The sequence below is a fragment of the Choloepus didactylus genome, chromosome 1 (genome assembly GCF_015220235.1).
Source record: "Choloepus didactylus isolate mChoDid1 chromosome 1, mChoDid1.pri, whole genome shotgun sequence".
In the NCBI taxonomy this organism is placed as follows: domain Eukaryota; kingdom Metazoa; phylum Chordata; class Mammalia; order Pilosa; family Megalonychidae; genus Choloepus; species Choloepus didactylus.
Genome location: NC_051307.1, coordinates 36395190 through 36421638, shown reverse-complemented (window position 1 = coordinate 36421638; position 26449 = coordinate 36395190). Strand labels below are relative to the sequence as shown.

General features: G+C 35.5%; 1 protein-coding gene across 5 annotated transcripts in view; it reads left to right on the top strand.

Annotated features, from left to right (window-relative positions):
* The window catches only part of USP25 (ubiquitin specific peptidase 25), a 203654-nt gene that overhangs the window by 19750 nt on the left and 157455 nt on the right, over nt 1–26449 (top strand). For all 5 annotated transcript variants that reach the window (XM_037833390.1, XM_037833370.1, XM_037833407.1 and 2 more), the window contains exons 2-3: nt 20833–20910; nt 24114–24258. In XM_037833390.1, coding sequence (XP_037689318.1) covers nt 20833–20910; nt 24114–24258 — 223 coding nt within the window. The remainder of the gene's footprint in view (nt 1–20832; nt 20911–24113; nt 24259–26449) is intronic.

Below are 26449 nucleotides of genomic sequence, written 5' to 3'. Positions count from 1 at the left end.
TCTCAGTTGCTCTGTGGTCCCTCTGTTTGTGAGCTCTTTTTATAGAACTCCATTGATCTAATCAAGACCCCCCCCTAAATGGGTGGGCCACATTTCCACGGAAGCCTTCAGTCACGAGGTCACACCCTAATCAAAAATGTCACTCACAGTTGGGTGGGTCACATCTCCATGGAAACACTCAATCAGAAGTTTCCAACCTAATCAACACTAATACGTCTGTCCCCACAAGATTGCATTAAGGAATATGGCTTTTTCTGGGAGACATAATATATACAAACCAACACATATGCATATCAGGATATTCTTGTAATATGTTATTACTAAACTTTTTGGAGTGAATTTTATTGCTGTTGTTGACCAGGCTACCTCTATTACTCTGGTACTCAGTTGATCACCATTGTCTTAGAGTAGTGTTATCAGCCTATTTGTTGTAAAATCTTCACAGATATGCTACCAAGTTTTGATCAAAATTTAAAACTTTTTTTTTTTTTTTTTGGCTGTAGCTCAGTAAATGTATAGCAATTATTGCAATGTCTTTCATGCAGAATGTTGAACTGAGCAGGTTGCATGATATAGAATGGGATATATTTGCTATGAATAAGAAGTAACAATTGTAGCTTATTTTTAAGTGGGTGTCAAATAAATATTATTTAATAGAACTTATTATTTTGGCTTGAATAAGTCTCAGTGCCTGGGAAATTAAAGATAGTGAGATACTGCTGTGCCATGTATTAACTGCTTTTGCAGACACTTTGAGACAATATTATTATGCTGGACTCATGATTGTATTGTAATTACTGCTATATTCTGTGGGTTGTTGGACTTTGTTGTGGTGAAGGTATGTGCTGCCAAAATTTATAATACTTGAATGCATATTACAAACACAAAGTAGTTGAGAATTATTGAATAAGAAGGAGAATTATTAAATAAGAAGGCTGTAGCAAGTAGGTCTAGCTGTTGGGCAAGAAATCTGTATGTGAATTAAGTACATGAATTCAGTCTGTTTGCATTTGGGCTATACTGCATGGAAAAATTTGGGCTGTTAATACAGTTTTACTGTGTTTTTACTTCTTATATGTGGGAGTTTTCCAGGTTTAGTCCTTGATTTTCTTTTTTCTTTTCTTTTCTTTTCTTTTCTTTTCTTTTCTTTTCTTTCTTTCTTTCTTTCTTTCTTTTTTTTTTGCAAGCTCTATCTTTGAGTGATTGTGTATTTCCTTAGTCATATGTGTTCATTACTTCTGAGTTTGTATATTTGAAATTAATTTTACACCTTCACTAAGTTCTAGTTTCAGGTTTTCAATTGATTATTGCACATTTCTGCTTAGATATCCCATCATTACTCTGTATCCTGTGCAAACATTCATTCTTTGTTTTAAAAAAGATTGGGAAATAAGTAATACACACAAAACTTAGCGTTTAGTGAGTAGGAGACAGAAATGCATGTGATATTAGAAGTTAAATGAAGCAGTTATAGGATATAGTGATAGGACCAAGGAGAATGGATAATTATATCTAGGAGGAAAAGGAAAGGCTTCATAGAGGAGATAATGGTTAAAATGAGCTATTGAAGATACATAGGTAGAATGAAGGTATTATTTTAAGGCAGAGAAGTCCGTGAGCAAGGACAAAGAAACATGAAAGGATTTGTTGCATTCATTTTGTTGTCTACAAGTAGCTTTATATGGCTAACCATGAGGCATAGTATGTTGTATAGTAGTAGGAAAGGACTACAGAGTTTGGCAGGGGCTACATCATACATTGAATACAAAGGGGCTGGAATTTACTTTGTAGGGAATGGAAAGATTTAAGCTGGAATGCTCTGATTGGATTTATTTTTGAGGGGAGAAATTTAATGGAATTATTTAAATGAGAATTCACTTGATGACTGCTACCATACTTCTTGCAGTTGATTTTGAGTGCAGTAAATAATTTTTGCTGTACCTTTTAGGCATCCCTGCCATTGCTTCTAAAGATGAACCTTTGGCCAGAGCTCTTTGTACAGCATAATTTATGTTTTCCTAGTTTTTGGTTGCTTTTCAACACAACAGTTGTGTTTTAATGCTTATGAGTATGAATTTGGAAATCAGGTATACCTAGCTTCAAATGTCAGCTCTGCTGTTTTCTAGTTGTATGATTGCAGTCTTAACTATCATTTCCTAGAAAATGGGGAAAACAATACTTATAGAGATTTTAGAATTTAATGTTGATGTTCATAAAGCACTTTACCTAGTGCTTTATATACTTTTTAAAGTGTAATTTTATTGAGATATTCACACACCATACAATCCATCCAAAGTATACAATCATTGATTTACAGTATCATCACATAATTGTGTTTTCATCACGATGATCATTTTTAGACCATTAGCATTAGCAGAAAAAGAAATAAAAGGAAAAAGAAAACCCCAAACTTCCCATACTCCTCACCCCTTCTTATTGACCACTAGTATTGCACTCTGCCCAATTTTAAGACTTGCAATAAAGGTAGGTTAACTAAGACAGTGTAGTAGTGTCAGAGATACGTACTTTTCATAAGTGCTCAGTAAATGGTAGTTCTATAATAGTGCTCAGTGTATATGGCTAACTTTTCCCTTCCTAATTGTCTTTGAGACTTATACTCTTAAAAAATACAGAATTACATCATTAATATATTGTTAGAATACAAAAATTGCTTTTAAAGAATTTGTATCAGTAAGGGTCCAATTAGGACCAGAAACTACACAATGATTTGAACAGGACACAGAAACCACACAATAATTTAATATAAAGAAATATTATCTAGTAGCAGATGACTGGCCACTGAAGGTTAAAGGAAACTATGAAGAATAAAGGAAGGAATGCATTTGGGAAAGATCTCCTCACAAATCCCAATGCTCTGAGGTTCAGTTTTTTTGGGGGAAGTTTTGTTACTGAAGCCCCCCCAGATGATGGAGAAGTTTGCTGAGGTATTACAGGACAAGGCATTCCTGCAAATTACTACTTTTAGAGATATAGGAAAGAAAGTTGTCTAGAGCATGTGCTTTATTAGAACCTATTGCTATATTTTGAAGAATGCAGTTTCTAAATTTCAACAGGGTATATTATGCATTTAATTAGTAGGAGCAAAAACTATTTGCTTAAAAGAATTTTGTTACATATGTAGCTTCTAGGAATTACATAGTATCCTAGTTTGAAAGTTCTGCTTAGAGCTTATTTATTTTATTAGAATAAAGTGTTTTATTTTTAAACTACAAGTTAATTATGAAAATATAAGTATAGGATATAGCAGAAACTAGATATACAGAAAGATTTAATTGGACAAGAGAGAGCTATACTAGGAATTAGTCATATTAGCATCAAAGTAAGTTAAACATTTAAACTGCAGACATGGTGATTCAAGAAGATGATTGATTCACAAACCTTTTGTTTATGCACACGTGTATTAGGATATTAGACACTATAATTTAAAAATAGACTGGGTTCCAATTTTTTTTTCAAATTTATCTATTTTATAAAACCACAATTGAAATATACATACCCCAAGAGTAAGTGCATAGGAAATACCATTAAAAACTGCAGAGAAGAGTTTTATAGTCCTAGAGCTACTCTGCCATAGGCGAAGCTCGGTGAAAAATAAACATCAAATTAAGTTGCATAAAATGGCTGTACAATACTAATTTTCCTGTGTGCTATCACAGAAAATATTGTGTTAAGTCAGTCAGCATATCATAAAAGGTTTTCACCCCAACAGGGAGTTGTATTATAATGTGCTGGGCCAATATGGGCCATGTTATTTTTAAAAATTGTAGTGTGGTAAAATATACAAAAGATAATATTTGCCATTTTAACCTTTTTAAGTGCATAGTTCATTGGTATTAATTACATTCACAACGTTTTGTAACCATCACCACTATCTGTTTCCAATACTTTTTCATTTTTCCAAATAGAAACTCTGTACCCATTATGCAATAGCTCCCTAATTTCCCCTCTCCTCAGCCCTGGTAACCTCTAATCTGCTTTCTGCCTCTTTGAATTTGCCTATTCTAGATATTTCATAGAAGTGGAATCACACTATGTATGTCTTTTTGTGTCTGGCTCTTTTCATTTAGCATAATGTTTCAAGTCTTCCTTCATGTCGTAGCACGTATTAGAACTTTATTCCTTTTTATGACCTAATATTCCATTGTATATATACAGCACATTTTGTTTATCCATTCATCTTTTAATAGACACTTGGGTTGTTTCCACCCTTTGGCTATATGAATAATGCTGCTATGAACATGGGTTCCAAATGTTTTTGCACGTTGGGCTTTCGAAATTTGAATTCATGTTCCTATGAAAATCATGTTTCATGGTGTTGGCTTCTTATTTGGCCTGGAAATGTATTTAAGTTTGTATGAACTTAAGATATAGTGATGTGTAACAATATCTTGGGGAAAATTATATTTAGAACATCTACTTTGGATGCATTTCGTTTATCTGCAAGTTAATAGGGATGGGGAGCTCTCTTAGGGCCGTGGACAATAGTGCAACTGTTGGATTGGTTGAAGTGTTGGGGTGACAGGTAGGGATAAGAATTCTGGGTGAAAAAGGATGGAAACCAAAATTTTTTGAAGATCAACTATAGCCATTTCTCTTTGCTAAGTAGTTCACATACAATTTTTTATTTTTTAGAATTTTTTTTTTTTTGATTTTATGAACACTTAAAATCATTTGTAATGCTGGGATTCTGTAAAATGGACAGAAAAGAGATGTTAAATTCAGAATTTCTGGCATTTCTAAGCCTAATGGAAATTGTAAAGAATAACAAAAAGGATATTGCAGATTTGTATGCTGATTAATTTTTGATAGAGGTATGTGATTACTTTATATTAATACCAAAAGCACGTTAACCCTTCAAAGTTGAGATAAGCCTTGACTCTGTGGCAGAAGGAAATAATGGATACCTGAGCCATTCTTGAAACTACTGTTTGGATCATTTTCAGTAGGAAATTTCAACATTATTGTTCTGTTCACTCATCTTTGAGTGGGATTGACAGGATCAGAACTAGGAAATGAACTCTTCTGTGAAATTTGTGATAGAGGTTAGGATAGTGTAGAAAGTTTGCTTTCTATAAAAGTGGGTCTCATTTATGTTTGTGTCTTGTTCCCCTCTCCAGTAATTAGTCTCTTTCCTGAGGGTTAGCTCAAGCCTGTGATTTGACTTACTCCTGCTATTTTCATTTCTTTACTCACTATTTATTGAATGTCTGTCACATACTAGATACTGTACTGGGTACCAGGAGTACAGTGATGAGTGAATAGTTCTGGGATTTATGGTCTGGTGATTAAATAGCCATAGTATATGATTTTAATCTGTGATAAGTGCTGGGAGAGTCTCTAACCTTAACAGAAGGCACCTGAACATGCCAGAAACTTTGTAGTGGGAAAGAGAATGTACTTTATGGAACCTGAATGAAAGTCTACTGGGTAGAGGAAGAGAAAAGGGAGAGTAAGGCAAGATAAGACTGGAGTAGGTCATGGCTCTGCAGAGGGCCCTTTAAGCTATGATAGGGTGTATACCATGGGAAATTTCCCCAGAGAGATCATACAATATACTTGAGGCGAAATGAAAGATCATGTAGTTCACCTTAAAGTTACATATTGAAAATAAAACCCAAACTAACTCAGGAAGTGATGATCCTGTTTTTGCTTAAATAGATGTTGAAAGGCAGGTTTGGGGCTTCCAAAGAGAGCTACCTGAATTTAAATTGTCAGTGTATTTTGGGGATTTCTTGTTATGTCAAAAGATAACATGAACAAGGACAGTTTATTGTTATAAGGTAGTTGCAGAGGATATTTGCAAAAATAGATGCATACCCTGCACGAGGAAGTGTGCATTAATTCTTTTCCTTTATGGGTAACTTTGAAATGCTTACCACTTGGGTACCTAGCAATGCTTCACTGCATGTGATTGTGAAGTTTAAGAATGCTTTGGGATTTTCTCTCATATTGTGTTTTCTTTCCTTCTATTCTTAGAAAATTTTAGTGTTTTTAGAGGTCCTTCTAACCGTTGCTTTTTTTTCCCCCGAAGATGGAAACTTTTGACTTTCTTTCCTTTATACTAAATCAAGTTTCATTTATATTTGGAAGTTCGGTTAAAGGAGCCAATGACTGACTTAGGAGTCACTCACCCCTTAATGCAAAAATCTTTCTGCTTTGAAGTCAGTGGTGCTTCACATTCTTTGTACAATTTTCCAAGTATTGTACATCAGCATAATAGTAGGTTTTGGGATAAGTTTTGATTCTTCACTGAATCTTTACTCTCCAAAGTCAGGTATAATAGAGAGGACAAACTATGGAAGGGACAAGGGCCGTATTGTTTGTAAGACCTGGGTTCATTACTGTCTCTGCATTTATTACTCTCTTGAAGTCTTCATCAACTGTTAAATAAGAGTAACTTCTTACAAGATGTGTATGTGTGTGTGTGTGTGTGTGTGTGTATATGTTTGTGTATTAAATTAGATTATATTATATACTGGAAGTACTTAAAACAGTCAGGCTTACAGCAAGAGCATAATAAATACTAATCTTCTTTTCCTGGCCTGAGCCATTCCCCACCTCCCATTTTTATTTTTTACAAGTTTGAGAAGTTATACCAATATTGAATATGCTGTCAGCTTCCCTGAAACTGACTTTTAAAAGACACTGCATTAGGTAAGGCCAACTGGAGAGGGAAAGAAGTTTCGTGAAGCTCTATTATTCTTAATTTATATTGAAATTACCAATGCCTCTTTGTCCCTGAAGTGCATAGTACTGTATTTTGCACCTTGTAGGCACTTAAAGTACGTTACGGTACAATACAAATAACATTATGGGATCTGAAGGCCTATATGTAGGTTTTTTGTTTTGTTTTGTTTTTTTAATTTAATTTTATTGAGATTGTTCACATACCATACAATTATCCAGAGATCCTGTGCCGGTTTGAACGTATTGTGTCCCCCAAATGCCATTATCTTTTTGGGCTTGTGTGGGGCAGGCGTTTTGGTGATGGTTGGATTTGCTTGGAATGTGCCCCACCCAGCTGTGGGCAATGATTCTGATGAGATGTTCTCATGGAGGCGTGGCCCCGCCCATTCAGGGTGGGCCTTTATCGGTGGAGCTATATAAATGAGCTGACTGGCGGTGGGCGCGGGGGGAAGAAACGGAGTACAGCTGTGAGTGACGTTTTGAAGAGAAGCAAGCTTGCTAGAGAGGAATGTCCTGGGAGAAAGCCATTTTGAAACCAGAACTTAGGAGCAGATGCCAGCCACGTGCCTTCCCAGCTAACAGAAGTTTTCCGGACGCCATTGGCCATCCTCCAGTGAAGGTACCCGATTACTGATGTGTTACCTTGGACACTTTATGGCCTTAAGACTGTAACTGTGTAGCTAAATAAACCCCCTTTTTATAAAAGCCAACCCATCTCTGGTGTTTTGCATTCTGCAGCATTAGCAAACTAAAACAGATCCAAAGTACACAATCAGTTGCCCATGGTACCATCATACAGTTGTTCATCCATTACCACAATTAATTTTTTTCCAATTTTTAGAACATTTTCATTACTTCAGAAAAGAAATAAAGACAAAAAAGAAAACTCAATTCCTCCCCTACCCTTAACCACCCCCCTCCATTATTGACACATAGTATTGGTATAGTATATTTATTACTGTTGATGAAAGAATGTTAAAATACTATTAACTGTAGTACCTAGTTTGCAATAGGTATATATTTTTCCCCTATACACCCCTCTGTTATTAACTTCTAGTTATAGTGTCATACATTTATTCTAGCTCATGAAAGAGATTTCTAATATTTGTACAGTTAATCACGGACATTGTCCACCACAAGATTCACAGTTTTATACTTTCCTTCTGGTGACATACATGACTCTAAGCTTCCCTTTTCCAACACATTCACACACCATTCAGCACTGTTATTCTCACAATAACATGCTACCATCACCTCTGTCCACTTCCAAACACTTAGATTCAACCTAGTTGAACATTCTGCTCATAATAAGCCACCACTCCTCATTCTTTAGCCTCGTTCTATATCCTGTTAACTTTTATTTCATGTCTTTGTGTTTAGTTCATATCAATGAGACCATGCAATATTTGTGCTTATGTGTCTGACTTATTTCACTCAATGTAGTGCCCTCAAGGATTCTTCATCAACCCGTTTTTTTTTTTAATTTAAGACAGTTTTGTTCACTCACCATACTTTCTATCCTAAGTAAACAATTGATGGTTCCCTGTACAGTTACATATTTATGTATCCGCCATCACCACAACTGTCTATATAAGGACATGTCCATTTCTTTCACAAAGGAGGAGGAAGAGTCAAAGAAGGTAGAGAGACAAAACAAAAAGAAAAAGAAAGAAAAAAAATGACAGTTAAAAAGCAACGAAAGGAAAGACAGAATTAACTAAAGTAGAATAAAAGAGTCAGACATCACCACCAATGCCAAGAATCCCATACCCCTCCCTTATGTCCCCTTCTTATAGGCATTTAGCTTTGGTATATTGCCTTTGTTACATTAAAGGAAGCATAATACAGTGTTTCTGTTAACTATAGTCCCTAGCTTGTCTTGATTACATTTTTCCCCAATACCATTCCATTTTTAACACCTTGCATGGTTGACATTCGATTGTTTTCCCTCATGTAAAAACATAGTTGTACATTTTATCACAATTGTTGAGCACTCTAGGTTTCGCTGAGCTATACAGTCCCAGTCTTTATCTTTCCTCTTTCCTTCTGGTGTCCCATATGCTCCTAACCTTACTCTTTCAACCATACTCACAGTCATCTTTGTTTAGTGTACTTATATTGCTGTGCTACCATCACCCAAAATTGTGCTCCGAACCTCTCACTCCTGTCTTTTCTTATCTATCTGTAATAGTCCCTTTAGTATTTCCTGTAGCGCAGGTATCTTGTTCACAAACTCTCCCATTGTCTGTCAGAGAATATTTTAAACTCTCTGTGCCATTTTGAATGTATTATATCCTCCCAAACGCCATTATCTTTGATGTAATCTTCTGTGGGCAGACCTATCGGTGTTAATTAGATTGTAATTCTTTGCGCCCCACCTAACTGTGGGTGATGACTCTGGATAATTTCCATGGAGGTGTTGGCCCGCGCATTCAGGGTGGGTCTGAATTGTATTACTAGAGCACTATATAAGATCGGACAGAAGGAGCAAGCTGCTGCTACAGCCAAGAGGGATATTATGAAGAAAGCACGGGAGCTGCAGATGAGAGACAGTTTGAAGATGGCCTTTGAAAGCAGACTTTTGCTCCGGAAAAGCTAAGAGAGGATAAACGCCCCAAGAGCAACTGAGAGTGACATTTTGAAGAGGTGCTGTGGCCTAGAGAGTAATGTCCTGGGAGAAAGCCATTTTGAAACCAGAACTTGGAGCAGACACCAGCCACATGCCTTCCCAGCTAACAGAGGTTTTCCGGACGCCATTGGCCATCCTCCAGTGAAGGTACCTGATTGCTGATGTTTTACCTTGGACACTTTATGGCCTTCAGACTGTAACTGTGTAACCAAATAAACCCCCTTTATGAAAGCCAATCCATTTCTGGTGTTTTGCATTCTGGCAGCATTAGCAAACTAGAACACCCTCCCTCATATTTGAAGGACAGTTTTGCCAGATATAGGATTCCGTTTTTTCTCTTTCAGTATCTTAAATATATCATACTTGCCTCCATGGTTTCTATTGAGAAATCTGCACATAGTCTTATGAAGTGTCCTTTGTATGTGATGGATGACTTTTCTCTTGCTGCTTTCAGGATTCTCTCTTTGTCTTTGATGTTTGATAATCTGGTTATTAAGTGTCTTGGTGTAGGCCTGTTCAGATCTATTCTGTTTGGGGTATGCTGCATTTCTTGGATCTGCAATTTTATGTCTTTCATAAGAGATGGGAAATTTTCATTGATTATTTCCTTTATTATTACTTCTGCCCCTTTTCCCTTCTTTTCTCCTTCTGGGACACCTATGATATGCACATGTTGTCATTCAGTTCTCTGAGACGTTGCTCATATGTTTCCATTCTTTTCCCTATCTGTTCTTTTCTGTGTAGGCTTTCAGGTATCTTGTTCTGCAGTTCCTGAGTGCTTTCTTCTGCCTCTTGAAATCTCCTGTTGTATGTCTCCATTGTGTTTTTCATCTCTTGTGTTTTGCCTTTCATTTCCATAGATTCTGCACGTTGTTTTTTCAGACTTTCGATTTCTACCTTATGTTTGCCCAGTGTTTTCTTTATAACCTTCGTTTCTTTTGTTTTATCTTCCCTGAACTCCTTGATTTGGTTTTTTATTTGATTTAGCATATTTCTTCAAAAATCTTCAATAGACTGTTTCATTAAAGTGAAACAGTATCTCAACTGTATCTTGATTGAGGTGTAAGTCTGTTCCTTTAACTGGGCCAAATCTTCTTTTTTCCTAGTATGGGTTTTAGTTCTCTGTTGTCTAGGCATCTGGTTTCCTTGGTTTTCCCAGTCAGATTTTCCCAGGCCACAATGGGTTCAGGTCTCAGAATGGGGTTATATTCAGGGTGTATCTTAGAGGGATGACAGACTTTCCTGTGAGGTTTCCAGTCACTGTGCTTTTCCTAACCTGCCCAGCAGGTGGCGCCTGTCAGCTTGTCGCTTCTGACTGGTGTAAGGAGGTGTGGCCTCCTTAGTTTCTGTTTTGGCTGTTTTCCCCCAGGCTCTGGGGTCTGGTTCTGAAGGGAAAGCTGGGCCCCACATCCTTACTCTTAGGGAAGATGCACCCCCCTGGGGAGTTATCATCTGCATTTGAATCATCCCTCTTTGACTCTTTTATCTCCACCCCCGTCTGGGTCAGAGTTCTGTGAACTGAAAATGGCTGTGGCTCTCTCTTCTGAGACCCTCAGGTTGAGAGAGAGATAAAGGGACAGAAAGCCCCCTTTTGGAGCCAGTACATGGCCCCCCAGTTTCACTTGTTGGCCAGAGGTAACACCCGGTCTTCTGGGCTCCCCTTCCCAGGACAGAGGAGTCCTCGGGCTCTTCAAGGTCTGATGTTACTACAAGCCTCTGTCTGCTTGTTGGGGGTTTGTAGCTTGTATTCAGCAGTCTACATTTGTTAATTAAAACCCAAATTGGAGCTCAGTTGAGCTGTATTTGCTCGCTTGGAGAGTGCTGCTAGTTTCTTCTACAGCGAGGTTTTGCAGCTCAGCCTGCTGTGGGGGAATCCAGGTTGGTGTACGATGTGTAGACAATCACGGTTGTCCCCCAGCAGTTATTCCAAATTATTTCCTAGTTGTTCCTTGTTGTTTATTAGTTGTTTCAGGGGACTGACTAAATTCCACTCCTCTCTATGATGCCATCTTGCCCCTCCTCTGTATATAGTTTTGGCTTATTTGCTTATTCATTTTTATGGTGTTTACAAGCCATTAGATCTCTTTGGACATTGTGTCTTGTCCTTTTTATTTTATTTTATTGGAGTGGGAACAGGTTGAACCAACTTTTTTTTTTTTTTTTCAGTAGATAAAAATTCCATACAAGGAAGATATTGGAGTTCAGAACAGCGTTCTAAAGACGGGAATGAATTGTATCTACTTTGGCTCTGAAAACACTAGTCAAGGAGGGGAGAATGATAGATAGGAAATTTCTAGTTGAGGATCAAGGTATATAGTAGACAGAAGTTTAATAAAGAGGCAGGTACAAACCTTGGAAGACCAGGGTCTTAATCACAACAGAAATGGCAGCAACAAAAAAACCATAATTATAGGAAATGAAGGTGCAGGTTTTCAAAGACAAAAAAAGCACAGTTGGAATTTGCTAACAACAAAGGGGGAACTTAGAAATGAGGTAACTATTCTGCCTTAGACTTAAAAATTTTCTCATAGCTGATTTTTAAAAAATCATTTTCCATTTCTGCTAACTTACCTAAGGAAATCCTTTCACCTTCTCATGCACCCTTCTCCCACCCCCATCCTTTTCTCTCCTTCCATTTTTCATTTTCAGTCAAAATGTAAGATAAGGAATCATGCTAGAGACACACCTGGATTATTTTTCTAGTCCTTTTAGCTGATTTTTTGGTAAAATATTTTTTAGTAAATGTAGAGAAAACACTATACAAGTACAACAAAATTTCAAAGGCCTTATTTTCTTTATAAAATAATCAGTGTTATTGGGCTCTATCAATCAACTTATCACAAATTATCACAGTCCATCTCAAAACTCAGTGATATTCCATAAAATTATCATGTTCATAGCTTTGTAGATTGGTTGGAATGGTTCTTCTCTACATGTGCTTAATTCTTCAGGGACAAGTAGGCTTCCCAGATCATGTTCTTAAGACAGTTGCCGAAGTTCAGTAGGGCAAGCCCAACTTTTCAGAAATTCAAGAAGGCAGGAACTTTTCATGTCTGATTACATGCTGTCATCTAATAGGCTGTTGTTCAAGTCGTAACCCAAGTCCACTAGCAGTGGGACAAGGAAATATATTGTCTTTATTTGGAGGAAGTGAAAAATTTTAAATATAAAATTATTTGCATAACTTGAACCATGCTTCTAGGGCCATCTTCATCAAAATCATATGAGGAGCCTATTATAAAATGCACATCTCTAGGCCTGAACACAGACCTCTGGAAGCCTAATATTTGGGGTAGGGTGTTGGAATCCTTATTATTAACAGTCCTGTCAGCTCATTCTTGTGCATGCTGAAGTTTGAGAACTGTTTCCTTTAGTGGAAAGACATTTGTGTCATTTCCACTTTTTCCAACATTATAAATAATAGCCATAAACATTTTTACAAGTGACTGAATTCGTGGGTTATTCAATAGTATTTCCCTAAACCAGGATTGAATAATTTTCAGTTGCGGCAAATAATGTTTGCAAGGGTAGTAGTGGTAAAGTGACAAACAAGCTTGTAAAATTATATTCACTAAAATAGGACAGTGAACTAGAGAATTTCTGTAACATTTTTATGCATCTTTAATTTGTAGTGGTGGATAGTGAATAACTTAGACGTTGTTCCATTGCTAGTTATTGGTAATTTTCTAAATAAAATTAGAAAAGTTGATAAGTCTACAGAGAAATATGCTCTCATATTCAGTCTTGTAACTTTGGCAATTCAGTTTTATTCAACTATTCTTATACTTTCAGACATTTTATATGACCATATTTTTATTTACTTTAATTATCTATTTTATTGTTAGGTAGTCTTGGTTATTTTAGCCTTTTAATAGGATTTTTATAGAGTTGAAAATTCATTGATGGTATGCCAGATACTGCCAATATATTGCCTGTCCAATATACATTCTCTTCTTCCTGATTGCTTTTTCCGAGCAGCGTTGTACTTTGCTGAAAAAATATATTTTTCAGTCTCCTTTGCAGCAGTGTGTGGCCATGTAACACTGTTCTGCTCAGTGAGGCTTAAGTGGAAATCAGTAGATGGGGCTTACTAAGGAAGGCACATTCATTTGGCTGATGTGTTTTTGTCTTTTGTTCTTCCCTTTGTTCTTCCTGGAATATGGGCAGGATTCTAGAGGAGGAGACCATGGGGTGACACAAATAATGATGAATGTCGCATGCTAAAGATGTCCGAGTGGGAAAGCAGGAGTTTAGATCCTTGGTGTCATGTGGGATATCCATATCAGGTCTGACCTGCCCACATTCAGTCTTCTTACGTTAGGGAAAAAAAGAGACACTATTTTGTTGAAGCAATTATTTTGTTGGCACTGTTATTACTTGCAACTAAATATACTTTCTACCTTATATTGTTTCTGTGAAAGGTATTTGAAGTAGGTTATCTCAAACATAGCTTACAGATTGCTGTTATTTTGTTTTTGTTTCATTAAAAATTATTTTGGGATAATTTCAAACTTACAGAAAAGTTGGAAAAATAAAACAAATAATACTGACAAGTCTAGTATACCTGCTACCCAGATACTCAGATTTCCCAATTTTTAACATTTTGCTAAGTTTGTTATATTTACCTATCTACCTATGTGCTGGTTTGAATGTATTATGTACCCCAGAAAAAGCCATATTCTTTGATGCAATCTTGTGGGGCAGACAGAATAGTGGGGATTAAGTTGGAACATTTGAATTAGATTGTTTGCATCGAGATGCACCCCACCCAACTGTAGATGATAACTCATGGGATATTTCCTTGGAGGCATGGCCCCACCCATTCAGGGTGGACCTTGATCAGTGGAGCCATATAAACGTGCCGACTCAAAGAGAAGGAACGGAGTGCAGCTGGGAGTGATGTTCTGAAGAGGAGCAAGCTTGCTAGAGAGGAACGTCCTGGGAGAAAGCCGTTTTGAGGCCGAGCTTTGGAGCAGACGCCGGCTGCCTTCCTAGCTAACAGAGGTTTTCCGGACGCCATTGGCCATCCTGCGGTGAAGGTACCCGATTGCTGAGGTGTTACCTTGGACACTTTGTGGCCTTAAGACTGTAACTGTGTAGTGAAATAAACCCCCGTTTTATAAAAGCCTATCCATCTCTGGTGTTTTGCTTTCTGCAGCATTAGCAAACTAGAACAACCTACCTACCTATGTACCTGTCTTCTCGCTTTCTTCCAAACATTTGAGAGTAGTCTGTGGCTGTATACATTGTGCTCTTGAAAACTTGATCCTTCCTACATATCAGGCTATTTCCTAAGAACAAGGATATTATTTGTAACAATGCTAAGTACAGTTAATCAAGTTCAGGAAATTTAACATTGATATAAAGCGTATAGTCTGTATTCCAATTTTTTCAGCTGTCCCAGTAATGTTCTTTTGGGCATTTTCTCCTCCATTATTAGAGTCAATCTAGGACCATGTATTGCATTTAATTTTCTCTTTAGTCTCTCTCTTTTTAAAATAAAAATTGTGGTAACATACAGCATAAACTTTCCCATATTAACTACTCCCAAACTTACAATTTAGTAGTGGAATTAATCACATCAAAATGTTATGCTCCCATCACCACTGTCTTTACTGAAACTTTTCCCCTAACAGAGATCCTGTACCCGTAATGCATTAACCCCCCCATTCCTTCTTTCCGCCACCCCTCATCACCTGTACTCTATTTTCTGTCTCTTGGAATTTACATATTCTAGTTATTTCATTTAAGTGGATTCATACATTATCTGTCTTTTTATGTATAGCTTATTTAATTAAACATCATGTCTCTAAGGTTTCCAAGTTGTAGCATGTATAAGAAAAATGAAGTTCTTCCTTTTTATGGCTGAGTAATATTCCATTATGTGTAATCTACATTTTGTTTATCCATTCATCTGTTGATGGACACTTGGATTGCTTCCATCGTTTAGCAGTTGTGAGTAATACTGCTGTGAACTTCAGCGTGGAAATAATCTGTTTGAGCCCCTCCTTTCAATTATTTTGGGTATATACTTAGAAGTGGGATTGACAGCTCATGGCAGTTCTATACTTATCTTTCTGAGGGAACTGTCTTCAATAGCGATTGCACCATTTTATATTTCCAGCAGCAGTGAATGTTTCTGTTTTCCCACATCCTTTCCAACACTTGTAATTTCTGTTTTTTTAAAAAACAGTAACCATTCTAGTGGGTGTGAAACAATATCTTATTGTGTTTTTGATTTGCATTTCCCTAATAGCTAATGATGTTTCTTTTTATGTGCTTTTTGGTCATATGTATATCTTCTTTGGAGAAATGTCTATTCAAGTCTTCTGCCCAGTAAAAAAATTTTTTTTGTCTTTTTATTGTTGAGTTGTGTAATTTCTTTATATGCTCTGGATATTAAGCCCTTATCAGTATGGTTTCCAAATATTTTCTCCCATCGTGTAGGTTGTCTTTTCACTTTCTTTATAAAGTACTTTGATGCACACAGTTTTTAATTTTGATGAGGTCTCATTTATGTTTTTTTTTTTTGTTGGCTCATGCTTTTGGTGTAAAGTCTAAGAAATAGTTGCCTCATACAAGGTCCTGAAGATGTTTCCCTATGTTTTCTTCTAGGAGTTTCATAGATTCAGTATTTCTATTTAGGTCTTTGATCCATTTTGAGTTAATTTTTGAATATTGTGTGGGTAAGAAGTTCACCTTCATTCTTTTGCATATGGCTGTCCAATTTTTCCAGCACCATTTTTTGAAAAGTCAGTTTTTTCCTCATTGAGTGGAAAAAAATTAATTGCCTATAGATGAGAGGGCTTATTTCTGAACTCTGTTTTAATACAATGGTCTGTATGTCTGTTTTGATTACTATAGCTTTGTAAAAAGCTTTAGCATCAAGGGGTGCAAGCCGTCAAACTTTGTTCTTTTTCAATATGGTTTTGTCTATTCGGAGTCCCTTGCCCTTCCATATGAATTTGATGATTAGCTTTTCCATTTCTGTACAGAAGGTTGTTGGAATTTGTATTAGAATTGTGTTGAATCTATAAATTGCTTTGGGTTGAATTGACATCTAATGATATTGTCTTATAGTCCATGAGTTGGGATGTATTTACATTTATTTGTCTTCTTTCATTCCTTACAGTAATGGTTTGTAGTTTTCTGTGTACAAGTCCTTTACATCCTTGGTTAAATTTATTCCTACATATTGCTTTTTTGTTACTATTGTAAATAGACTTGTTTCCTTAAGTTCTTTTTTGGGTTGCTCATTGCTGGTATATAGAAATACTACTGATTTTTGTGTGTTGATGTGTTGTACCCTGCCGTTTTGCTGAATTGATTTATTAGCTCTAGTAGTTTTCTTGTAGATTTTTTGGGATTTTCCCATATATAGGATCATGTAATAGGGATCATTTTACTTCTTGCTTTCCAATTTGGATTCTTTTATTTCTTTTTTCCTGTTTGATTGCTCTGGTCACATTTCTGGTTCATATTTGAATAACAGTGGTGAAAGTGGGCATCCTTGTTTTCTTTTTGAACTTGGGGGAAATCTTTCAGTCTTTTACTATTGAGTATGATGCTAGCTGTGGATTTTTCATATATGCCTTTTATCATGTTGAGGAAGTTTCCTTCTATTCCTGGTGTTCTAAGTGTTTTTATCAAGAAGTGTTGTTGGATTTTGTCACATGTCTTTTCTGTGTCATTTGAGATGATCATGTGTTTTTTCCTTCATTCTATTAATGTAAGGTATTACAATAATTGATTTATTTATGTTCAACTACCCTTGCGTACCTGGGGTAAATCCCATTTGATCGTGGTGTATAGTTCTTCTAATGTGCTGTTGATTCTGTTTGCTAATGTTTTGTTGAAGACTTTTGTGTGTGTGTTCATAAGGGATATTGGTCTGTAATTTTCTTCTTGTGTGGTATCTTTTACTGTCTTTAGTATTATGGTAATTCTGGCTTTCGTTGAATGAATTAGGAAATGTTTCTTACTCTTCAATTTTTTGAGAGTTTGAGCAGGATTGGTATTAATACTTCTTTGAATGTTTGGTAAAATATACAAGTGAAGCTATCTGGTCCTAGAGATTTGTGAGGTTTTTGATTACTGATTCAGTCTCTTTTCTTGTTATTGCTCTGTTGAGATCTAATTTCTTTTTAATTGGTATAATTTGTATTTCTAGGACTTTTTCCATTTCATCTAGATTATCCAGTTTTTTTGATGTACTCTTGCTAATAGTGTTCTCTTATTGTTTCTGCGACTTGAATAGTAATGCCCCCTTTCATTTCTCATTTTCATTACTTGAGTTCTTTTTTTTCCCTTTTTTCAGTCTTGCTAAAAGTTGTCAATTTTACTGATCTTTTCAAGGAACTAACTCTTGCTAACTCTTGGTTCAGTTGATACTATTTTGTTTTTTTTCCTATTTCATGTATCTCTGCTCTAGTTTTGTTTTTTTTTTTTAACTTCATTTTATTGAGATATATTCACATACCATGCAGTCATACAAAACAAATCGTACATTTGATTGTTCACAGTACCATTACATAGTTGTACATTCATCACCTAAATCAATTCCTGACACCTTCATTAGCACACACACAAAAATAACAAGAATAATAATTAGAGTGAAAAAGAGCAATTGAAGTAAAAAAGAACACTGGGTACCTTTGTCTGTCTGTTTGTTTGTTTCCTTCCCCTATTTTTCTACTCATCCATCCATAAACTAGACAAAGTGGAGTGTGGTCCTTATGGTTTTCCCAATCCCACTGTCATCCCTCATAAGCTACATTTTTATACAATTGTCTTCGAGATTCATGGGTTCTGGGTTATAGTTTGATAGTTTCAGGTATCCACCAGCTACCCCAATTCTTTAGAACCTAAAAAGGGTTGTCTAAATTGTGCGTAAGAGTGCCCACCAGAGTGACCTCTCGGCTCCTTTTGGAATCTCTCTGCCACTGAAGCTTATTTCATTTCCTTTCACATCCCCCTTTTGGTCAAGAAGATGTTCTCCGTCCCAGGATGCCAGCTCTGCATTCCTCCCCCGGGAGTCATATTCCATGTTGCCAGGGAGATTCACTCTCCTGGGTGTCTGATCCCACGTAGGGGGGCAGGACAGTGATTTCACCTTTCAAGTTGGCTTAGCTAGAGAGAGAGGGCCACATCTGTCTGCTCTAGTTTTTATTATTTCCTTCTTTCTGCTCACTTTGGTTTAGATTGTTCTTTTTTTCCTAGTTCCTCCAGGTGTGAGGTTAGGTTACTGAGTTGAGCTCTTTCTTCTTTTTGGATATAAACATAACAGCTATAAATTTCCTCTGAGCACTGCCTTTGCTGCATCCTGTTAAGTTTTGTCATGTTGTATTTTCATTTTCATTCATCTAAAGATACTTTGTTTTCCCTGTGATTTCTTCACTGACCCATTGTTTAAGATTGTATTGTTCAATTTCCATAGTTGTCAGTTTCCATACTTGTGATCTCAACTTGAATTGATTTCTAGCTTCATTCTATTATGATCAGAAAAGATACTTTTTATAATTTATTGAGACTTGTTTTGTGACCAATTTATGGTGTATCCTAGATAATGATCCATGTGCACTTGAGAAGAAGATGTATTCTGCTGTTGTTGGATGAAGTATATGTCTCACGTCTATGTGGTTTACACTATTGTTCAGTCCTTTTTTCTTAACCTTTTTTCTAGAAGTTCGAAAGTGTTGTATTTAAGTCTTCTCTCATTAATGTAGAACTTATTTATTTCTCACTTCAAATCGGTCAATTTTTGCTTCAGATAGTTTGATGCTTTTCATTTCATTTTGTAATTTGTTAAGGACCTTTGAGCTCTGGATGTTTATATGTTATGGATACTTAAACTGGCAAGCAAGTTTTTTGAAATGCAGTTTTTATGTATCTGAGAGCAACAAATCTTTGTGCATAACAGTTTAAAGCTTTTTATTTTAAGATTATTTCAAATTTAAAGAAAAATTGCAAGAATAGTATGAAGAATATCTGCAATTCCCAGTTTTTTTTCTGAACCATTTGAAAGTTGCAAACATCATGCTTGTGCACCCTTAACTACTTCAGTGTGTATTGTCTAAGAACAAAGGCATTTTTCTTTACATAACTACAGTGAAGTTATCAAATTTAAGGTATTTAATTTTAATATAATGCCATTATCCACTACTCAGAACATATTCAGATTTTTCCATTTGTTCCTAACATTACCATATTTAGTGGTTTTTCCCCTCTGTTTTAGGATCCAGTGCCGCTTCAGGCACACCATTTGGTTTCCAAGTCTCTTTAATCTCTTTTAATCTGGAGTCTCAGCTTTTGTCTTATAGCACGTTGACATTTTTGAAGATTCTAGGATAGTTATTTTCAAAAATAACCCTTTAGGTTTGTCTGATGTTTTCTGAAGATTAGATTTCCACATTGTGGCAGAAATACCACTAAGATGATATCAGCACATCATATATCAGGAGGCACACAATGTCATTTTCTCCCATTATTGGTAATTTTACCTTTGATCACTTGGGTAAAGTGGATCCGCCAGTTTTCTCCACTCTGAAGTTACCTTCATAATTTGTAGGAAGAGAGTTTGAGACTGTATAAATATCCTTTTTGTCATTAAATTTTTGTTCCAATAGTTTTAGCATCTACTGATGATTTTTACTGCATTGATGATAATTAAGATGAATGTGAAACATTTTTAAGAGAGATTTTAGCAGCTCCTAATTTATTTTAGTGACCAGGCCTATTTTCCATTTCATATCCATTGAGCTTTCCTTAGTTCATGGTTCTTTCCTATAAGAACCTGTTTTAAGGCATACGAAGATATAGAGGGGAAAAGATTCTTACTTAGTGAGGTTCAGGGAAGGTTTTGAGAGTGGAATCCTATACCTCTATTTCTTTTTCTCTCCAGAGTTCTGACCAATAAATTATAATCAGAACTGAAGCCAGTGGGAGCAAATTATCAGTTCTCTTCAGGGATCTTCTTTCTCCTTTAAGAGATCTTGGGATCTCCATGATGCAGTAAAATTACTATATATTTTTCAATAACTCCAGGTGCCTGAAAGCTGGCTGGCCCTAGAGACAGGGAAAGAGTACTAGGGCTGCTTGAATTTCAGTGGACCCACTCCTAGTTACACTGGCTCAATGGTTTTTTTCCTCAGTTCTTCTTAGTCTTAACCATCGTGAAAATTTTTCCTTCTTTTTGGTTGGATGTAAATGAGGAGATGGAAAATGTGATCAGAAATTGTTATTCCAGTGTCTTTTTCTTGCAGAGTAATGTAGAAGTTCACTTTTGGAAACATGAGAATGGAGAAAGGGCTTTCCATAGCCTAGTTCATTTTCCCTAAAAGAATGAAGTTTTTTCAGTCAGTCTCACCTATTTTTTCTTTCTTCTAGTTTAATTTACTCTGCATTTTACTTTATTTTCTTTTAACCAAAAGTCATTTATTTTCTTCTCTTTGTATTTTCGGAGTTCAGAGTGTAATGATTTTGGTTTTCTCTTCCAGCACCAACAGACATTTTTGAATCAACTGAGAGAAATTACTGGGATTAATGACACCCAGATACTACAGCAAGCCTTGAAGGTATGGCCTCTGTTTTATGACATACAGTTTGTGGTTTACCCTCATCCCTAGTGCCTACCATATATGAAGGTTGAGTTATTTTATAGCATGTGACAGAAGAGATATAGGAATGGACTTTTATAAAGGAAGAGCCTCACTTAACACACTGCAGTTTTGACTCTGTTAGCTTTCAGCAACCTAATTTTCCAAGATATCTTGGAGTGGTAGATAACCACTCTCTGCATGAAACTCCTCATGCAAAATGGTGGGATGTGAATCCAAATGCCAATGGTTGGTATTACTCAAAAGCCATGATTTTTTATAGTCTAAATAGGGATGGGGGTGTGGTGGGGTAAAGGAAGAGGTGGGAGAAGAAAAAAATTAATAAAGCACGAAGAGCTTACATTTTTTTTCCCTCCCAAGATGAAGAAATATAAATTGGGTTCCATTTAATTAATTGGACCTTAAATTAAGAGACTTGAACATCAGTCTGTTTAGTATATGCAACAAAGTGCATCATTTTGGTTTATCTTCTGATGCACCCTTATTTCCACACTGAGGCACCCAGATGAATCAAATCAGGTGGATATACACATTGGAAAGATCAAGTAAATGAAAGATGTTCAAGAAATAGAACTGTATCTTAAGCTTATTTGTATCTTACTGTTAAAGGCTTAAGCATTTCTACAACTAGAAGCCTATGCATGTTTCCAATCCTTTGGTACTTGTTTTGAGACTAAACTAATTATGTGTTTCCTGATTCTAAGGCAAAGGTTCTTCATTTGTTTCTAGAAATAATTTTTCTTTTAGGTGATGATAATCATAATCATCTTAACAGTAATGATTATAGTAACTAGCATTTATTAAGCATTTATAGTAATAGGCACTATTCAGAGTACTTCATGTGAGCTAACTAATCCTCATAAATAACCCTGTGAGGAAAGTATTATTCATCCCTCTTTAAAGATGAGGAAATGAAGAGAGATTAAACAACGTACTCAGGATCTCATCTCTCTTATTTGGAGGGGCTTGAAATAGAAACCAAGCAGTCTGATCCCAGAATCTCACACTTAATCACTGCTTTTTTTTTTTTTTTTTCCTAACTTCCTTCCCTACCAGGAAAGTGATGAACTACTCTTGTTCAGGGCATTAATGAGAAAAATACCTATTGCGTGCTATGGACTGTAGTTAATAGTAGTACCTTAAAATTCTTTCAGCAACAGTAACAGGTGTACCACACCAATATTAGGAGCCAGTAGTAGGGGGAGATAAGAGATATGGGTGTTTTGGGTTTTCCTTTTTTGTGTCTATCTGATAACTTTTTTTTTGGACTAATGAAAATTGTCTAACAGTGAGTGTGATGATTGTACAACTAAGTGATGATAGTTGAGTTATTGATTGTATAATTTGGATGAAATATATGATGAATATATCTCAATAAAATCTGCCAAAAAAGAAAAACGTTAATAAGGAGTCTGAGGCTTCAGCCAATTACCATGCGAGGGCAAATTTTGGAAATTCACTTTTTGTTTGGTTTATTTTAACATGGGAAACCTAGATCAAATAAATTCTTACCGTGTTTCGTTTGACGTAAGATGTGTGAGCTAGTTTTTTTTGTTTGTTTGTTTGTTTTGAAAGCTTCATTTCAGTTACCAATAGGGGAAATCATTGTAGCCAGTAGTTGTTATTGTAAATTTGTAAGATGTTTAATAATGATTTGACTCCTTTGATAATATATTGACAAGGGGTTTCCTTTTGGAACCCACAATGTCAGTGACTGATTTTATCACTTCTGTTTTGAGAATCTCTTTTTAGCCCTCCAGAGTAAATGAGCTTCAAATTGTGTACATTCCTGTCATATTCAGGATATGATTCATATAATAATGATACAGGAGCCGTTTCTTGGCTCATAGTAAGTGCTTAATATATGTTAGTGTTGTAACTTATTTTAAGATTAATTAACTCTAAAATATGTTGCACCCATGTTTTGGATATCATTTAATAACTTTATAATGTTTGTGTTTGATAACATACTTTAAAGATGGGGCAGTTTCCTATATGTACTCTTATTTGTCTCTCTCCACTAGCTACCAGAATCGGAGTTTGGGTGGATTGGGAATTTTATTATTCTAGTTTCTCAGGCCCCAAATCTTGGAATCATCCTTTGATTCTTCTTCCTCTGTCATATCCCATGTATAATATGATAGCAGATAATGTTGGCCCTCTGCTTCTGCCCTTTCTCTCCTGTAGTCTATTCTCAACACAGAGCCAGAATGATCCTTTTAAAATGTAAGTCATACCACATCATTCCTGTCCAAAACCTTCCACTGGCTTACTATTGCACTCCACGTGTATCTAAAGTTCTTAGGGCTACAGAATCACATGTTCTGATTCTGTTACAAAGATAACTTCTTTATTAATATCTGGATTTTCTCTATGGTTTCAGCTAGCTGTCATAGAACTAGTGATTTTTTTAAATTATTAATATATAACTGGACAAGTCCCTTCTCATTGTTTTGTTGTTTCAAAAATTCTTGGTTATAATAGTATATGCTTTCTTACACATGAACTTTAGAATGATTTTGTCCAGGTATGCTTTTGGTAAGAACCATGTAAAATGTGTAAATTTAGTTTGGGTAGAGCTGTTATCTTGACAGTATTAAGTATTTCTAAGAGCTCTGTGTCTCTCCATTTACTATCAAGCTCCAGAACAGTTTTGCTGTTTTCTTCTTATGAGTCCTTGACATTTTGATTACATTTACCCCTGCTGTGTATTATTCAACCCCCAAATTAAAGAAAATGTCTTATATTGTCCTTGTTTGCAGAAGTACTGTTTAAAATTTTCATTTTGTGCTCTCTTTATTTTTGGCAATTTCTAGAAAACATTTCTTAGTTGATTCATTTGTTTAAAAGTAGAGGCTTGTGATTTACTTTTGTTAAACAGATATGAAAGCAATGGAAAACTAAGAATTGTAGAATTGATTCTTACATTAGATTAGTGGTTGTACTTCATAGAAAAAGGAATTATACCGATATAGTATACTTTGCTTAAGATTATTTACCCTATAATCATGTATAGTATTATATATAATTAAAGGATAATTTCAAATCTGAAAGTGATTTTTCCTATTAAGTATTAGTTATTACAGAGAAAATTGCATAAACATGTGAGGATATATAGAGTTATTCTAAAGTATTTGATGTTCTTGTCTTGATATTTGAAGGATAGTAATGGAAACTTGGAATTAGCTGTGGCTTTCCTTACTGCAAAAAATGCCAAGACCCCTCAGCAGGAGGAGACAACTTACTATCAAACAGCACTTCCTGGAAATGATCGATATATCAGTGTGGGAAGCCAAGCAGATACAAGTAAGTTTTCTTCTCATTCTCAGTATTTTAATAGAAATATAAGTAAAAAAACTTTCCTTGGGAGTATGTTAATTTTAAGCACAGGTGAAGCATAAAAAAGAACTGCTTTAACGGTGGGTGTTTTCTTAGTGTAGTTTAAAGGAGCATATATTTTTATCAGTTACATTGTATTCTTTTTCCAGATTAGAAGTAAAGAATTGTATTTATGTTATATAGCCTTTCATAGAGTATTTGGTGTGGTATCCATTGTTGTGAAATATGGAACAGCTACAAATACCGTATTGATAAAAATATACAAAAATTCCAGACTTCTGTTTCATGGTTTTTAATTGTTGGTAGAAGCCTTAATATTATTTTTGAAGGAAAGTATTGTTTCTAATTATGACAGGTTTACCATTTAACAAGATTTCTTCTCCCTTTAAACCTCATAAATATAAAGATTTTGGAAAAAGTTTTATTGTGTGAAGATCCACTTTCCCCCCAAAAAAATGAACTTGAAAAATGTATTTTGAATGCACACACATGCACATGCATGCATACATACTTACATACATACACGTGTATCCACACTTACATACACACACACATAGATACATATATACATGTAGATATTTTATATGGGACTCTTCATTTTTCTCCATAATATGAATGCTTTATGCTTATATAGCATTCATAGTTTTTCATAATATGTCCAGTTGCCTCCAAATACCCCCTTAGCCTCTATGTACTCATTATAGTATATAATACTATATAAAATATATTTATTTTTATGCATTATGGATTTGAGAAGTTGGATTACTAAAGTGTATGAACAGAATTTCAGATTTTGTTCATAGATCTTCTCAAAGTTAGGAAGCAGTCAGAGCCCATTCACATAGATGTTTTACAGCTACTGATTGGCATTAAACCCCATTTCATCTTTATTGATAAAATAACTTAATTTCCAGTTTTCAGCATACTCTTAGTATTTTTGCTTCACAAATGATCTTGCATCAGTCATAGCTGGAATACTCCCACCTCATACAGCTAGTATGGGAGACATTTTATATATGTAAGACAGACTCAGTTTCTTATTTTCAGTTTTGGAACAAACTGTGATTGGCTCCTACTGTATCTCTAGCCTCATTTTCCACTGTTCTCCTCCCCTCACTTTATACTGTGATAATACAGAATGCTTTGAAGCTCTTAAACACTCAGTGCTGTTTTACTTCTTTGTCTTTACACTTGATGTTCCCTCTATCTGGAATCACTTTCTGGCCTTTTTCCTCCTAGCCTAATTTTTTTGGTCTTATAAGGTTTAGGTCAGGAGCTGCTTGCTCTTGAGAGTTTCCCCTAGCCTCTTCTGTTGGGCCAAGTGCTTTTACAGAACCTAGAATATAGTTCTGTTTTAACCAGTATGGTTTTATGTCAAAACTATTTGCATGTGCCTGTCTTCCTTACCAAACTTTAAGCTTAATGGGGCAAGAGACCATCCATGTTCCCACTATCAAACTTAAAAAGTGCTTGGCATGTTGTAGGTGTTCGAAAAGTGTTTGTTGAATTATTTTTGATAATATGTGTAAAAAAGCTGTTTCAAAACCATTGAAAAGGCAAGTGATTAAGAAGCTTATTTCATGATGTTGGAAAAAAGAAAAGTGGTATGAAGAGAGAAATTAGTATATTAGTATAATGTTAGCATCTTTCAGGGTTCTAAAACTTGGGATGGGGGAAAGAAACTAGGTAGAAAAAGGAAAAAAGAATGCTTTGACTGATTGGGATACTGTGTACATAAAGTGGTTTGAGATGATTGAGAAGCTAACTATTGTAGAAATTATTGTGATCATTATAGTATTAGAAATAGTATTAGAATTCAAGTAGGGAAAAATAGTTGGTTGGATAATAATAATACATATTTATTAAGAAATCTTTAAAAACATATTGTACCATGTTTTATAAAGTTGCCAGAAGTACAGCTGTCTTTAGGAAATAGTCTTGATTCAGTATTTAAATTACATAGTATCATAATAGTGTTACATAATTTAAACCTGAGACAGTAAGGAGATAGCAAACAGTCAGATGTTAAAAAAAAAAAAAATACTCTCAGTACTCTCTTTAAATTACTGTGCACATATTTTGGGGAAGATAAGAGATCTTCCCAGAACTTACATGGGGGCAAAACTTATATGTGGGGGAAAAAGATAGAAAATAATCA